General features: G+C 39.7%; 3 protein-coding genes across 3 annotated transcripts; 2 read left to right on the forward strand and 1 right to left on the reverse strand.

Annotated features, from left to right (window-relative positions):
• The first annotated feature begins 191 nt into the window (after positions 1–191).
• On the forward strand, positions 192–3,420 carry LOC111791249 (transcription factor MYBC1-like). Its single transcript, XM_023672518.1, has 2 exons — positions 192–1,255; positions 3,023–3,420. The coding sequence occupies exons 1-2, from the start codon at positions 449–451 to the stop codon at positions 3,053–3,055; spliced, it is 840 nt and encodes a 279-aa protein (XP_023528286.1). The 5' UTR covers positions 192–448; the 3' UTR covers positions 3,056–3,420.
• Positions 3,421–5,337: 1,917 nt separating this feature from the next.
• On the reverse strand, positions 5,338–8,859 carry LOC111790835. The gene is made up of 4 exons (XM_023671920.1): positions 8,516–8,859; positions 6,881–7,499; positions 6,492–6,777; positions 5,338–5,587 (listed from the first exon to the last, which is right to left on the reverse strand). The coding sequence occupies exons 1-4, from the start codon at positions 8,622–8,624 to the stop codon at positions 5,534–5,536; spliced, it is 1,068 nt and encodes a 355-aa protein (XP_023527688.1). The 5' UTR covers positions 8,625–8,859; the 3' UTR covers positions 5,338–5,533.
• Positions 8,860–11,025: 2,166 nt separating this feature from the next.
• Positions 11,026–14,595, forward strand: LOC111790886 (bZIP transcription factor 17-like). The gene is made up of 2 exons (XM_023671996.1): positions 11,026–12,954; positions 13,888–14,595. Exons 1-2 carry the CDS (start codon positions 11,100–11,102, stop codon positions 14,328–14,330), a joined length of 2,298 nt encoding a protein of 765 aa, XP_023527764.1. The 5' UTR covers positions 11,026–11,099; the 3' UTR covers positions 14,331–14,595.
• The last annotated feature ends 516 nt before the right edge of the window (positions 14,596–15,111 follow it).

The following is a 15,111-nucleotide window of genomic DNA, read 5'->3' on the forward strand; positions in this document are numbered from 1 at the left end:
AACCCCTGAGAGAAGGCCCACGACATTCAAATGATTGGTTGTCTCAACACATGTGTACCTTCCCCACTCTCACTCCTCTTCTGACAAAATTCGTGTACTCCACGCGCTGCCAATCCATTTTCCTTAAAATCAGATCTTCTGGTTTTTTAAATTTTTTTCCTTTTTTTCCCCAACACCCTCAGATCTCGGAAAATAAAACCCAAAAATAAATAAATAAATAAAGGAGCTTACAAGAATCCGCCTCGAACCCCTCTCCCAAATTCCTCGCCTTTCTTCTTCTTCTTCTTCTTCTTCTTCCTCCTCCTGCTCTGTTCTGTTCTGTTCTGTTCTGGTTCTGGGTTTGATCCTATTTTTTGAAGCTTTTTGCTTGTTGATTTGCAGAATTGGAGCTAACCCAGTTGAAATATTGGTGAAAACTGAAGTGGGTTTGCTTTAGATTTCAGAAACAATGAGGGAAGAGGATTCAAATTGGTTCTCAAAATGGGAAGAGGAGCTTCCTTCTCCTGAGGAATTGATGCCTCTTTCCCAAACCCTTATCACCCCTGATCTTGCTGTGGCATTTGACATCTCGAGCTCAAATGCTGCCATTGATAACAACAGCCATCCGCCGCCGCCGCCTCCGCCTCCTCCGGTTGTCGCTCAGCCGAGTTCTGCTGATTTTGGGGACTGTGGAGACCTGGGGTCCGGCGAACCTGCGAGAACCCTGAAGCGGCCGCGCTTGGTCTGGACTCCACAGCTCCATAAGCGATTTGTTGATGCTGTCGCCCATTTGGGGATAAAAAATGCTGTCCCGAAAACCATAATGCAGTTGATGAGTGTCGATGGGTTAACTCGTGAAAACGTAGCTAGCCATTTGCAGAAATACCGTCTTTATTTGAAGCGTATGCAGGGGATTTCCAGCGGCAGCGGTGGCGGTGGCGGTGCTAATGGCGCCGCCGCTTCAGATCTCGCTACTGATCATTTGTTCGCGACCTCCCCTGTTCCGCCTCATTTTCTTCACTCTTCTCGGACTAATTCCGACCATTTCTTGCCTTTTGTACCCGTTGGAGCTCTGCAGCAGCACCACCACATGGCTGCCGCCGCCGCCGCCGCTCAGTACCACCGGCAAGTGGCTCAATTTGGGTCGCCGCCAAATGGGCAATTTGAGCGTCCGTTTCTGGCTCGGCCTATTCACCGGCTTGGGGCTCCGGTGAGTAACCCGGCGACGAATCACAGCGAAGATTTGGATTCGGGTAATGCAACAGAAGGGAGGAAGGTTCTTACTCTTNAAAAAAAAATATTGAAATATTTCAAAAATCAATTAAATAACAAATAATTCTCATAATTTTGTTGAAGGTTTTCTAAAATCAAGGCAAAATTGAAATAAAATTCATTATCTTTTTAAATTAAAAAATAAAAAATAAATTAAATTGTTCTATTCTTATTTATCACGTGCTATAAAAATTTAGACTAAAATTTTAATTTATTTTTTACCTTTATATATATATAATAATTTTTTACTTTATTTATTTATTTTCAAACCTTTAATTAAAATTTATAATTTAATTTCAATATAAATATTTAAAAATATTTTTTTTTTAAAGAGGAATTGGAAAATGAATAATTATAAAATTAAATAATAATTCAACTTAAATCTCATTAATTCGATCAAATTCTTTAAATGACATACCAATATTAAAATTATTTTTTTAAAAAAAACGCCATTGGTACGTGTAGTACACGCGCCATAAAAATCCTAGTACTAGGAGCCGTCGTCGTAGCGAGAACAACCCCTGAGAGAAGGCCCACGACATTCAAATGATTGGTTGTCTCAACACATGTGTACCTTCCCCACTCTCACTCCTCTTCTGACAAAATTCGTGTACTCCACGCGCTGCCAATCCATTTTCCTTAAAATCAGATCTTCTGGTTTTTTAAATTTTTTTCCTTTTTTTCCCCAACACCCTCAGATCTCGGAAAATAAAACCCAAAAATAAATAAATAAATAAAGGAGCTTACAAGAATCCGCCTCGAACCCCTCTCCCAAATTCCTCGCCTTTCTTCTTCTTCTTCTTCTTCTTCTTCCTCCTCCTGCTCTGTTCTGTTCTGTTCTGTTCTGGTTCTGGGTTTGATCCTATTTTTTGAAGCTTTTTGCTTGTTGATTTGCAGAATTGGAGCTAACCCAGTTGAAATATTGGTGAAAACTGAAGTGGGTTTGCTTTAGATTTCAGAAACAATGAGGGAAGAGGATTCAAATTGGTTCTCAAAATGGGAAGAGGAGCTTCCTTCTCCTGAGGAATTGATGCCTCTTTCCCAAACCCTTATCACCCCTGATCTTGCTGTGGCATTTGACATCTCGAGCTCAAATGCTGCCATTGATAACAACAGCCATCCGCCGCCGCCGCCTCCGCCTCCTCCGGTTGTCGCTCAGCCGAGTTCTGCTGATTTTGGGGACTGTGGAGACCTGGGGTCCGGCGAACCTGCGAGAACCCTGAAGCGGCCGCGCTTGGTCTGGACTCCACAGCTCCATAAGCGATTTGTTGATGCTGTCGCCCATTTGGGGATAAAAAATGCTGTCCCGAAAACCATAATGCAGTTGATGAGTGTCGATGGGTTAACTCGTGAAAACGTAGCTAGCCATTTGCAGAAATACCGTCTTTATTTGAAGCGTATGCAGGGGATTTCCAGCGGCAGCGGTGGCGGTGGCGGTGCTAATGGCGCCGCCGCTTCAGATCTCGCTACTGATCATTTGTTCGCGACCTCCCCTGTTCCGCCTCATTTTCTTCACTCTTCTCGGACTAATTCCGACCATTTCTTGCCTTTTGTACCCGTTGGAGCTCTGCAGCAGCACCACCACATGGCTGCCGCCGCCGCCGCCGCTCAGTACCACCGGCAAGTGGCTCAATTTGGGTCGCCGCCAAATGGGCAATTTGAGCGTCCGTTTCTGGCTCGGCCTATTCACCGGCTTGGGGCTCCGGTGAGTAACCCGGCGACGAATCACAGCGAAGATTTGGATTCGGGTAATGCAACAGAAGGGAGGAAGGTTCTTACTCTTTTCCCCACCGGAAACGATTAAATTTTCTTCCAAACAGAAATCCGGCTAGAGACCTCTGTTTCACCGGCGGTAATGGCGTTTTTCCGATCTCCAAAACAGTTCGCCGCCGGCAGCCGGATGAAGGTAAAATCAATTCTATTTCCGAACGAGTAAAATTGTACAAGACTCTGAAAACCGCCATTGAAATCCTCAAAACAGAGCTCGAGGATTTCCAGCTCTGTTCATCATCATCTTCATCAAATCCTCTGTTTTTTTCTTAATTAATGCAAAATTAGTGAATCAGATCCAAATAAAGTTCATTTTTTACTCTTTTTATTTGAAGATTCGATCGAGTTCAATCTTTTTTCAAGGCAATTATCTTGAAATCAAAGCACCAGATTCCTTGATTCCTCCTTTCTGATCTACAGTTGTTATACCGACAAGCAAGCTTTAAAACATTGAATCTTCTTAGTCTTTCCGAAAAAGAAAAAGCAAAAGGAAAAAAAAAAACAGAGCATTAAATTACAAATTATCCATAATTATATGTTAATTAAAGAAGGATTAGCAGTGCATGTGAAGTTTAGAATCTTTGATTATGTTAGATTTGACTTAAGCATGTGTGAAACATATGTTAGCTGTAATGAAGCACTACCAAACACATCCATTTCTTTAATGATGTTTTAAGGAACCTTATTAACTTAGATTATTGGGAAATGCAACCACATGGGATTCCTCTAAGTTTGGATAACTCTTTTTTTAATCATTACGGTTTAAATTTTGTCTTGTTCGGTGTTCTTTTTAGCTACCGTCTATTGTTCTTTTTAGCTACCGTCTATTTTCGTCCAATCAAAAGTTTCATTTTTTATCTAACTGTATGTACATACATAAAGTCAAGTACTTACATAAACCTCTCCCTAGCAGACACGTTTTAAAATCGTGAGGCTAACGACGATATATAACGGGCTAAAGCGGATAATATTTACTTAGCTACCGTCTATTTTCGTCCAATCAAAAGTTTCATTTTTTATCTAACTGTATGTACATACATAAAGTCAAGTACTTACATAAACCTCTCCCTAGCAGACACGTTTTAAAATCGTGAGGCTAACGACGATATATAACGGGCTAAAGCGGATAATATTTACTTAGCTACCGTCTATTTTCGTCCAATCAAAAGTTTCATTTTTTATCTAACTGTATGTACATACATAAAGTCAAGTACTTACATAAACCTCTCCCTAGCAGACACGTTTTAAAATCGTGAGGCTAACGACGATATATAACGGGCTAAAGCGGATAATATTTACTTAGCTACCGTCTATTTTCGTCCAATCAAAAGTTTCATTTTTTATCTAACTGTATGTACGTAACGTACATACATAAAGTCAAGTACTTACATAAACCTCTCCCTAGCAGACACGTTTTAAAATCGTGAGGCTAACGACGATATATAACGGGCTAAAGCGGATAATATTTACTATTGGTGGCCTCATGCTATTACAGTTGGTATCAGAGCCAGACATCGAGGATGCTGGTTTCCAGTGTTGAAACCTCTCCCTAATAGATGCGTTTTAAAATTGTAACGGGCTAGAGCGGACAATATTGGCTAACTATGGTCTCAGTCAGTTACACACTATAGTCCTTTTTTCTTGGACTCCAACAAAGACTAAATGCAAAAGAAACAAACACACAAAGTTGTATTGAAAAAAGTGGAAGAAAGAAGCAATATATTTTGTGGTTCGTGTGCAATCAAGTACAACACTATGACAAATATCTCGTTCTTCTTTGTGGTCTATTATTGGATAGGATCGTACAACAACAATCATTCAATTATTTGTCTCATAAATAAAATTTCTGACTCATCATGTTTATCAACATCTAAACTTTTTAAGCTACTAAAAACGCAAAAAGATTCCTAATTTTGTCAACCGTCTAAAAAAATTCAGTAAAGAAACGAACTAGTTCAAGTATGCATCATTGACGATACACGCCCAAACCAGTAGTCTACCTAACCAGTAATCTAAAATCATAATCTGTAACGAATTTGCCTCCGAGTAATCTATCGAAAATAATTCTTTCCCCACCTATTCACTTCATCCAATCTTTTAGTCTATGAAAAAGGATAAAAGAAACCCAAAAGAAAAGGAAAAAGAACTCATAAAACGAGCTACAAAAGGCGACCTAAAACTTTGTTCGTTTGCAAAGTTCAAGCTGTATCTTACCTTTATCTTCGGGATTGTTCGAGTCTGTTTATACTTTAATCTTAGTCACTCTTCATGTCGCTATGAGACCGATGATGAACGTGTGAAAATACGAAGAAAATCGATGTTGAATGGGAGAAATGTTATTAAGGAGTGTTGTATAGCAGCTAATGGGATAATGGAGTATGAGAGAAAGTGTTATAAGAAGTTATGCAAAAACTAGAACTGAGATTCCAAGCAGTCAATCAAACAAGAGTACACAACAAAATCTAATTGTAAAGTGTTTTTCACCTAAGCTCCTCATCATCATCATATATCTCTAATGGTGGTTTTGAGAGTAGTCAAAGCTGAGGGGTTGCTGGCAGAATGGAGCCTGCAATATAACATACCACCAGATGCTACCATTAGTTCAAAACATTCATAATTATCCATCATTTATAAGTTCTGGCCGAGACTAAACCGAACGTTCATCGAGATCAATGAAAGTACACTAAACGGAGACAACTAGTTAGTCACAGACGCCCGCAGAGAGACATTGAACCTAATACGAGACCACCCCTAACTCGAGAGTCCCTCGAACGCTCTAAAAATTCTATTGTTTCTTTCTTCCCAAAGCCCCCGAGAGAGCATACCCTAGCGTGCCACGAAAACCTTTCATCCTCGTGCAAAGGAACTCCTCAATCATATCTCTCCGTCCTATCTCATCTTATCAGTGAAATATCAATTGCTTCCTAAAAACGTCTTTCAACATTATCAACCGAACTATTCAACTCTATTTTTATGATCTCATGTAACAGCCCAAGCCCCACCACTAGTAGAAATTGTCCTCATTGGGCTTTCCCTTTCGGGCTTTCCCTCAAGGTTCTTAAAACGCGTCTACTAGGGAGAGGTTTCCACACCCATATAAAACCCATATAAAGAATGCTTCTTTCTCCTCCCCAACCGATGTGAGTCAAAGCTTCTTATCTTTTATCATAAGATCTCACATTGATTGGGGAGTAAAACGAAGCATTCTTTATAAGGGTGTGGAAACCTCTCCCTAGCATACGCGTTTTAAAAACCTTGAAGGGAAGCCCGAAAAGTAAAGCGAAAGGAAAAGCCTAAAGAGGTCAATATCGACTAGTTAGGCTGTTACATCTCATCTCAATCAGGAATAAAGAAATGAAAAACAATGCTAGCATCCACAATGCAAAACGATCGAAGAACTTTATATGGGTTTTCGACAAATAATACTTGCAACCTTTAGCGAACGAAAAAGGCACGATAATTAAAAGTACCTGAAAAGCAGAATGCCTGAGCTGGTTGTAGGAATGGGCATACATCATTGCAGCACTCTGCCACTGCTCATAAGAAGCGTCTCTAGACGTTCGGTTCATACCCATTGCGGAGAAAGGGCTTACGACAGGACTCGGATGAGGCCCATAGTTAAGTGAAGGTTGAGTTCCTGGTATATGACCCATGAGGGAGTAACCCATATCACATTGTACAAATGGAGGCTGAATTTTTTGCATAGTAAAGGGAGCCAAGCTTAAATTTTGATTGGTTGGAAGGTTCCTAATATACCTGTTTCAACAAAGAATCATTGGCATAACATAGACGTAGGCTTAATAGACAGACATTCAGTGCATAAAGATAACAAAAAACAAGGCCAAATACACGAACATACCTATCGTAGTTGCGATCATAATCGGGGTCACTACGATCCTTTTCCCTATCTTTGAAAATGGCAACCCGAGAAGTCATGCCGTCCCTGCCATTAAATTTTTCCAAATCACCAGCCAAAGTTCTAAAGCCTTCAGTTTCATCCCTGTTCAAGCATGCATATTTTCCTTCAGATGGGGATTGAGATGTTGTATCGTCTAACTCGGGACTACTTGGAGAGCTGAAGATTCGAGCTCGTGCCCTATCGTATTCCTCCTTTCTCTCTTCCACGCTTCGGACAGAATTTTGTTTGAGACCTCCATCATTGGCAGAAGTTTCAGACATTTTGTTAGGCCGAGGTCTGATGACGAATTTGACCTGCTCATTTTTCTCATTGTCGAATTGCTTCGCAGGTATTTCAGATAACCGCACAGAAGGGAGTCTGTTTTCCACCGTTTTACGAACCAAGATCCTATTTCCAAAACCATCTATGCCGGAGTCCTGAACCATGGTTTGAAGGCCATAATGTTGAGCAACACGATGAGCAGCAAGTCGAAGGTATGATGTAGGAAAATGCTGGAACTCAAAGAGCTGCTGATCCGGATTATGCAAGAACTTCTGGATGTCGAGTTCCATCCGTAAAACTGAAAAGAAATCGTACATTAACATGTAAATCATTCATATTATTAAAAGAAACCAATGTTCAAATGAAGAAATCCCAATGTCTTGTTCCCCTCTCCAACCGATGAGGGATCTGACAATCCCCCCTCCCCCCTGGGGCTTGGCACATTGCTCGGTGTCCATCCCCCTTCGGGGCTCACCGACCTCACTAACACACCGCCCGATGTCTAGCTCTAATACCATTTATAATGGCCCAAGCACACCGCTAGCAGATATCGTCCTCTTTGGGCTTTCCCTTTCGGACTTCCCTACAAGGTTTTTAAAACACATGTACTAGAGAGAGGTTTCCACACCCTTGTAAAGGGTGTTCCGTTCTCCTCCCCAACCGATGTGGGATCTCACAAAAATCCCTACTAATTACCAAATATATCATTAAATGCCCATTTGCTGTCTCATATTGGTATAGATTGTTTAAATCTTTCAAACTCTGTTGGGTTTTGCCTACGACTTGCACCGAAGCCTTTTACGAGCTCATTTCTAGAACTTTCTTAGGCGAAAAAAGCTAGAATTCTGCGGTCGTGCTCCATATTGATGCTTTTATGGAAACATTGGGACAGAACGACCAAGTCAGGCTGCTTTCTTCTATTTGGTGTGTTCATCATAGTGAACACAAGTTATAGCCAATTGAGAATTTTCTGTAATCCCCTTGGTGTGTTGGGGAAATTTCATCTGATTTCTTGTAAATCCATAATCTCTACAATGAAATCATTCTATTTCTTAAGAAATATGAACCCATAATCATAAGATTCTTGGCGAAATCCAGATTTCCTCCACAAACAAAAAGACAGGAACCTCACAGAGAAAAACAGATCTAACCCAACTACAAGCTTATAGCAAATCCAAATCCAAATCCAAATCCAAATCAACCAATACAAACTCGCAAATCGAAATCAATTGATCCCAAGAACAGATTCAAGATTAGGTCAACTGGGCAATTCAACCCCTTAAAAAAAACGAAAGAAACAACAAAAGAACTCACTGGTAAGACGATGACGAGGATTCTGGAGAGCCTCAACCAAGAAGGGATCAACCATTGACTCCTTATCCTTGAACCCTTGTGGGGTTGGTTCGAAGGAAGCCGATTCCATGGAAAAGAGCTCTGTTTATGATTGATTGAACGCACAAGACTCTGAAACTGTTCGATTCCTGCAAAGGGTTTCTTCTTCCCCTTCTGGGTCAGAGGAGGAGAAGAAGAATAGGAAGAGGGAAGGTGCAGAAACAGGTAAAGGGTTTAATTCTTAGCATCTGAAGGAGGAGAAGGAAAAAGAGAGAACCCTCTTTCTTATCCCACCAGGCGGAGGGGAAAGGGGTAAAAGGAAAGACACAGATGGAATTTGGCAATGAATTTATATCACAAAAAAAGAAACAAATAAAATTTTCTGAATTATTTGTTCGCCAAGAAATTCCTTTCTTCTTGGGGCAATCCGTGTGGAAAGACGAGAGCTCATAATACCCATATTCTTTCTTCGGGTTTGTTATAGATATTAAATAGTTGAGTTACGAGTCATAATCGATAAATATAGACATGATTTTAGTGATCCATCATGTACATGGACAACACGTCCTAAACAAGTATGATTGGGATATTTGACACATAACCACAGACAACATGTCTTGAACAAGCATGACCGCAACATAATATCCATATTGTTTCTCAATTTGTTTCTGAATTGAGGGTTCAAACATCTTCATTATAGATATTAAATAGTTGAGTTACGAGTCATAATCGACAATTAATCACATCTTGGTATAAACATGATTTTAGTGACCGGTCCTATACCCCATATTGACATAACAATAATAGTAAAAGGGGTTTGGAATGGGCATACGATATGAACAACACGTCCTGGACAAGTATGACCGAGACATTTGACACATAATCACAGACAACATGTCTTGTACAAGCATGACCGTGACGTAATATCCATATTCTTTTTCAATTTATTTATGAATTGAGGGTTTAATTTTTTTTTTACCAATCTTCATTATAGATATTAAATAGTTGAGTTACGAGTCAGAGTCCACAATTAATCACATCTGGGTACAGACATGATTTTAGTGACCGGTCGTATACCCCCATATCGACATAACGAGAATAGTAAAAGGAGTTTAGAACGGGCATACGGACAACACGTCCTACACAAGCATGACTAGGACATTTAACACATAGTCACAGACTACACGTCTTAGACAAGCATGACCATGACATAATATCCATACTCATCATTTTTACTCAAGATGTATGAATTTTGCACCTTAGAACGTTTCTGAGTATAAGATTAATTTTTTAATTTTTATAATTTTCTATAATAATCTTAAAAAAGAAAGTTGACATTTTTTTATACTAGGAAAGTGTCTGAGTACATTTTTAATTTATATACCGTAGATGATTAGTCTGTGATAATCATCCATCAATAATATTTTTAATATATTCTGACTTAAAACACGTAATCTTAATCAAAAAAGTTTTTCTATAAATCTAACGACAAAAGTAGAAGAGAGCGGATTTGAAATAAACTTTAAAATATAGCGGAAGACGACAGCATAATTTAAAGACATTTTTGATAATTTAATCGGACGCTTAAATATGATAAAGTTTCAAGCAAGTGGGTAAAATGTGGTACCGAACATGTTACTCAACACTATTGTCTAACTCGTGACCCGTTATTAATGATTCTGGTTATTGGAATGGCACCAAATTTAGCTTACTTACCTAACTCACTTGAGCATTAAATGTAACTGACACCATAAATGTTTATTAGCTTTAGTCGTGACCTCGAAATGCCATCAAGTTAAGAATCGAGATGTTCTTAGAAAATTAAATTAAAATTATTTTAATAAATTGACAAAATTAATAAAGGAACAAAATTATTTTAATAATTTGACAAAATCAAATGGGAATGTTATTTATTTAGTAAATATTATCCGTTTTGACCCATTATGTATCACACGAATGGCTCGTTCACCTTCTCCAACTGAGGTTAGATTTTACAATCTACCCAAGATCCATTGTCCTTACTGGCATACAACTGAATGTCTGATTTTGATATCATTAGTAATAATAGACGAAATCCACTACTAACAGAGATCATTATCATTAGTAATAATAGACGAAATCCACTACTAACAGAGATCATTATCATTAGTAATAATAGACGAAATCCACTACTAACAGAGATCATTATCATTAGTAATAATAGACGAAATCCACTACTAACAGAGATCATTATCATTAGTAATAATAGACGAAATCCACTACTAACAGAGATCATTATCATTAGTAATAATAGACGAAATCCACTACTAACAGAGATCATTATCATTAGTAATAATAGACGAAATCCACTACTAACAGAGATCATTATCATTAGTAATAATAGACGAAATCCACTACTAACAGAGATCATTAGCCAGCCAGTCTCATTTTGGAGCCATTGAGACAGAGGGAGATTGACGCGCGCTTGACCAAGAACGCGGTGAGCAGTTTGCGTTTCATTTGTTCTCCGTCAGTCTTCCCCTTATAAATCCAACCAATCTTCCTCACCATCACCAGAACCCTAACCATGGCTGACCCAATTGTAGTTGTTCCCCCCTCCGATCAAAACCCTAATTCCACCGCTTATGCTTCCGAATTTGATTCCCTCCCAATTCCGCCTTTCGACTCTCTGTTTTTCTCCGATCCCGATCACGACCCCGGTGACCCTTTTCTTTATTCCACGGCCTTGGATTTGGGATTCGACGAAAATGAAGATTTCGAGCTAACTTTTGACGATCTTGACGGTCTTTTCCTCCCCTCTGAGGCTGACGATTTCCTCATCTCCGAAGATTTGGATCAAACTACCAATTCGCTGGACTTGCCTCCTGATATCCCACTCCAGGCTGACCGGGAAGCTTCTGGGGGCGCTGCTGTTCGTGTTTGCAGCCCTGCATGCTCTCCAGGATCGGGGAGCTCTGCGGTTTCATGCAAGCAGTCCCCCGATGAAGGTGAGTTTCTAAATTATCAATCTTCTGAATTAAGAACCGTGGATAGCGAGTGTTTTTCGACTCATTCTGGTGGATGGGACTCAAAGAGTTCGAGGATTGTGAATTGTCCTTCCCCAGAGCATGGTGGCGGTGGTAGTGATCATGAATTCTCAGGCGAGCCAGCATCGTCTCAGGGCTCGGGTTCTGGAAATTTTGATTCTGGAGTCTCTGAAGGAATGAATTGCCGATCATCTTCTAATGCGGAGTATTATGATGTTAGTGTCGACCAGAAGATTAAATCAGAGGAAATAGGGAAATTTTGTATGACTAAGAGGAAGAAAGAACAGGATGAAGGTAAGGCGGATTTCAGATCTTCCAAGTATCAAAGGTCATCTGTTCCTGCGGAAACTACCGATCCCCAATTGGGCTCCTGTGCTGTAAATGAGGACGAAGAGAAGAGGAAAGCGAGGTTGATTAGGAATCGAGAGAGTGCGCAGCTTTCCAGGCAGAGGAAAAAACATTATGTGGAGGAGTTGGAGGATAAAGTGAGAAGCATGCATTCAACCATTGCTGGATTGAATAGTAAGATATCGTATATGTTGGCTGAGAATGCAGCTCTGAGACAGCAGCTGAGTGGTAGTGGTATGTGTCAGCCTCCTCCTCCTGGTATGTACCCACATCCCTCAATGCCTCCAATGTCTTATCCATGGGTGCCATGTGCTCCTTATGTTGTTAAACCGCAAGGGTCTCAGGTCCCTCTGGTTCCTATTCCTAGATTAAAGCCCCAACAACCTGCTTCTGCAGCTAGGAGTAAAAAGAATGAGAGTAAGAAGGCTGTGGGAAGAACTAAGAAGGTTGCCAGTGTTAGTTTTCTGGGTCTGTTGTTCTTTATTATGCTTTTTGGTGGTCTAGTTCCTGTAGTGAATGACAGATTTGGAAATGTTGAAGGAGTTCCTGGTAAGTTGGCATTTGTTGGTGATAGTTTATACAATCAGAATCATGGGAGGGTTTTGAGAGTCGATAGGCATTTCAATTTATCCGATGGTGGGAATGTGGGAACTCCTTGTGGAAAATCTGGTACTTTGAACCGCTTACAATGTGAGGGAGTTTATAGGGAAGGGCGAGACATGAAATTCAATCAACAAGGAAAGGGGTCGGAGCATTTAAATGATTCAAACAAGTCTAATAAGCTTGGAAATGCTAGCGAACCTCTTGTTGCTTCTTTATACGTTCCAAGGAATGACAAATTAGTGAAGATAGATGGAAACTTGATAATTCATTCTTTCCTGGCTGGCGAGAAAGCTATGGCCTCTCGCAAGGCTTCTGATACGAACAAGGCTAGGGAGACTGGTCTTGCAATTCCTAGGGATCTTAGTCCAGCCCTCACGATCCCAAATATCAAGTCTACCGCGGCTGATGGTAAACTCCAACAGTGGTTTCGTGAAGGTCTTGCAGGTAATGCCCAGCACGCTAACATTTTAATTATGATTACTATTCTTTATATACAATTTCTATGCATGGCATGATGATATTGGGATTTAGAATTCTAATGTATCAACTATCAGATGGCTGTTGAAACAAGACATATTGACACTGGATATATGCGAGCATTGTGTCCTTTATTTGGTGCCCATGTAATTTTAAAGTAGGCAGGAAGATTGACTCGTTGTTTTCCCTAGTTAGCCTTTATACTGATGATGTAAGACAAATTTGTTATAAATGTCTTGGACTTCAATTTTCTTCAACAAACCTGATTGTGACATAATGCCCGTCAAGAGATGTTTTTGAGCATTTAAACCATAGAACATAGTTCACACGTGGATTAGGATGATTCTTCATCAGATATTGATACATGAACATGAATCGATTTTATTCAGAAGTGTTTGCACGAATATAATTTTTGTTTTATGCCCTTGAAAAAGCAACATCTACCTGTTACTTGTGGGAAAACATGCTTTACAATGCGTCCCACTTGTGCAAAAAGGGGAAGAAACATGAATTGAAACTAATAAACTCTTGTAATTCCTTGGAGATGATTGTTTTGCTTCTATTTGGTTGTATAGGCTGTTTGGCCATTGGGGAAGCTGTTGCCATGACTTTCACGTTTTCGTCCTTTTCGTTTAGGATTTCCGACCCATTTTCCAGTTTCATTTTTGACAGAATCTTGTAGACCATATATTGCCCCGATTTATGTGCAAAGTAGTAGGCGGAAAATTGATTTTGGGGGTACAGTTTTTGTGTATGAGGATTTGATCTAATGGTTATGTGATGTATTAGATGAGTGTCAAACTTTAATATCCTCAAGTTTTGCTGGATGGTCTTGGCCAATGATTGTGGGGCGGGTTCAACATCGTTCTATACATAATTATGGTTTTTCTTCACCTGTAGGACCGATGTTGAGTTCTGGCTTGTGCACGGAAGTGTTTCAGTTCGACGTATCGGCAACATCTCCAGGCGTAATAATTCCAGCATCTTCAATTGTCAATACTTCTCGAGCGCATCGTGGGAACGCTACTCGTCTTAACAAGGGAAAGAACAGGAGAATCCTGGGTGATCTTCGGGTTCCCTTAAGTGGATCAAATTTCAACATCACAGAAGAACCTGTTAGAAACCCACGCAAAGACAGCTTTCCAGGTAACAATAAAACATCTTCCTCCATGGTAGTTTCTGTTCTCATTGATCCAAGAGAAGCTGGTGACAGCGAAGTCGACGGCGTGATTACGCCAAAGTCAATGTCGAGAATATTTGTCTCTGTGGTACTGGACAGTGTCAAGTATGTCACATATTCATGTGTTCTCCCCCGTGCGGGACCTCATCTCGTGTCGACTTAAAACTTGTAAACCATTTTGCCAGATTATTTATATACCACACACACATGTAGATACACAGGACAATTGGCGGGTTTGAAGAATAACCTTCTGATCATGACTTTGAATTTGGCTTGTAATGCTTAACTTTTAAGATCAGTTTAGTGACATTCCAAAGGAACTCGGTCATCAATAGACGTGGAGGGTGCATATCATCTTCTGGATAGAAAGCTGTAAGTGCTAGAAACTCTAATGTTTGAATATATATTGTTTAACTATGTCCATTGTACTCCTTTTTTCGCTGTTCAATTTTCCTCGAGTTCCGTGGGCTCGGCAACCAAATGTTGTAGAGTTAGATGGGTTCTCCCGTGAGATTAATTGAGATGTGCGTAAGCTGGTTAATTGTCTTCGAGTTTCTTTGACACCCAAATGTTGTAGAGTTCAAACAACGAGCAGAGTACACAGATTCTTTGGCACTCAAATGTCGTTTCTGGAGTTCGTCTCGACATTTGAATGTTTTGGTATGTTCTATATACCCACAGATTTGGTATATACAAAGTTTGAGCTTTTGACTTAAATCTTAATAAAAGTAGAAGAAAAGGAAGTGACAATTAATGTCGGCAGCAACAACAAAGTTAGCTAACAAATAAGTCAACCTTTTGGATTTGGTTGTTCCATTGTAATTAATTGGCTTTGAGTGCGTCCTAGGGTTTTTATCCAAATCCAACCACTTCCTAATTAGGTTTTTTTTTTTTTTTTTTTTTTTTTTTTTTTTTTTTTTTTTTTTTTTTTTTTTTTTTTTTTT

The sequence above is a fragment of the Cucurbita pepo genome, chromosome LG03 (genome assembly GCF_002806865.2).
Source record: "Cucurbita pepo subsp. pepo cultivar mu-cu-16 chromosome LG03, ASM280686v2, whole genome shotgun sequence".
Taxonomy (NCBI): domain Eukaryota; kingdom Viridiplantae; phylum Streptophyta; class Magnoliopsida; order Cucurbitales; family Cucurbitaceae; genus Cucurbita; species Cucurbita pepo.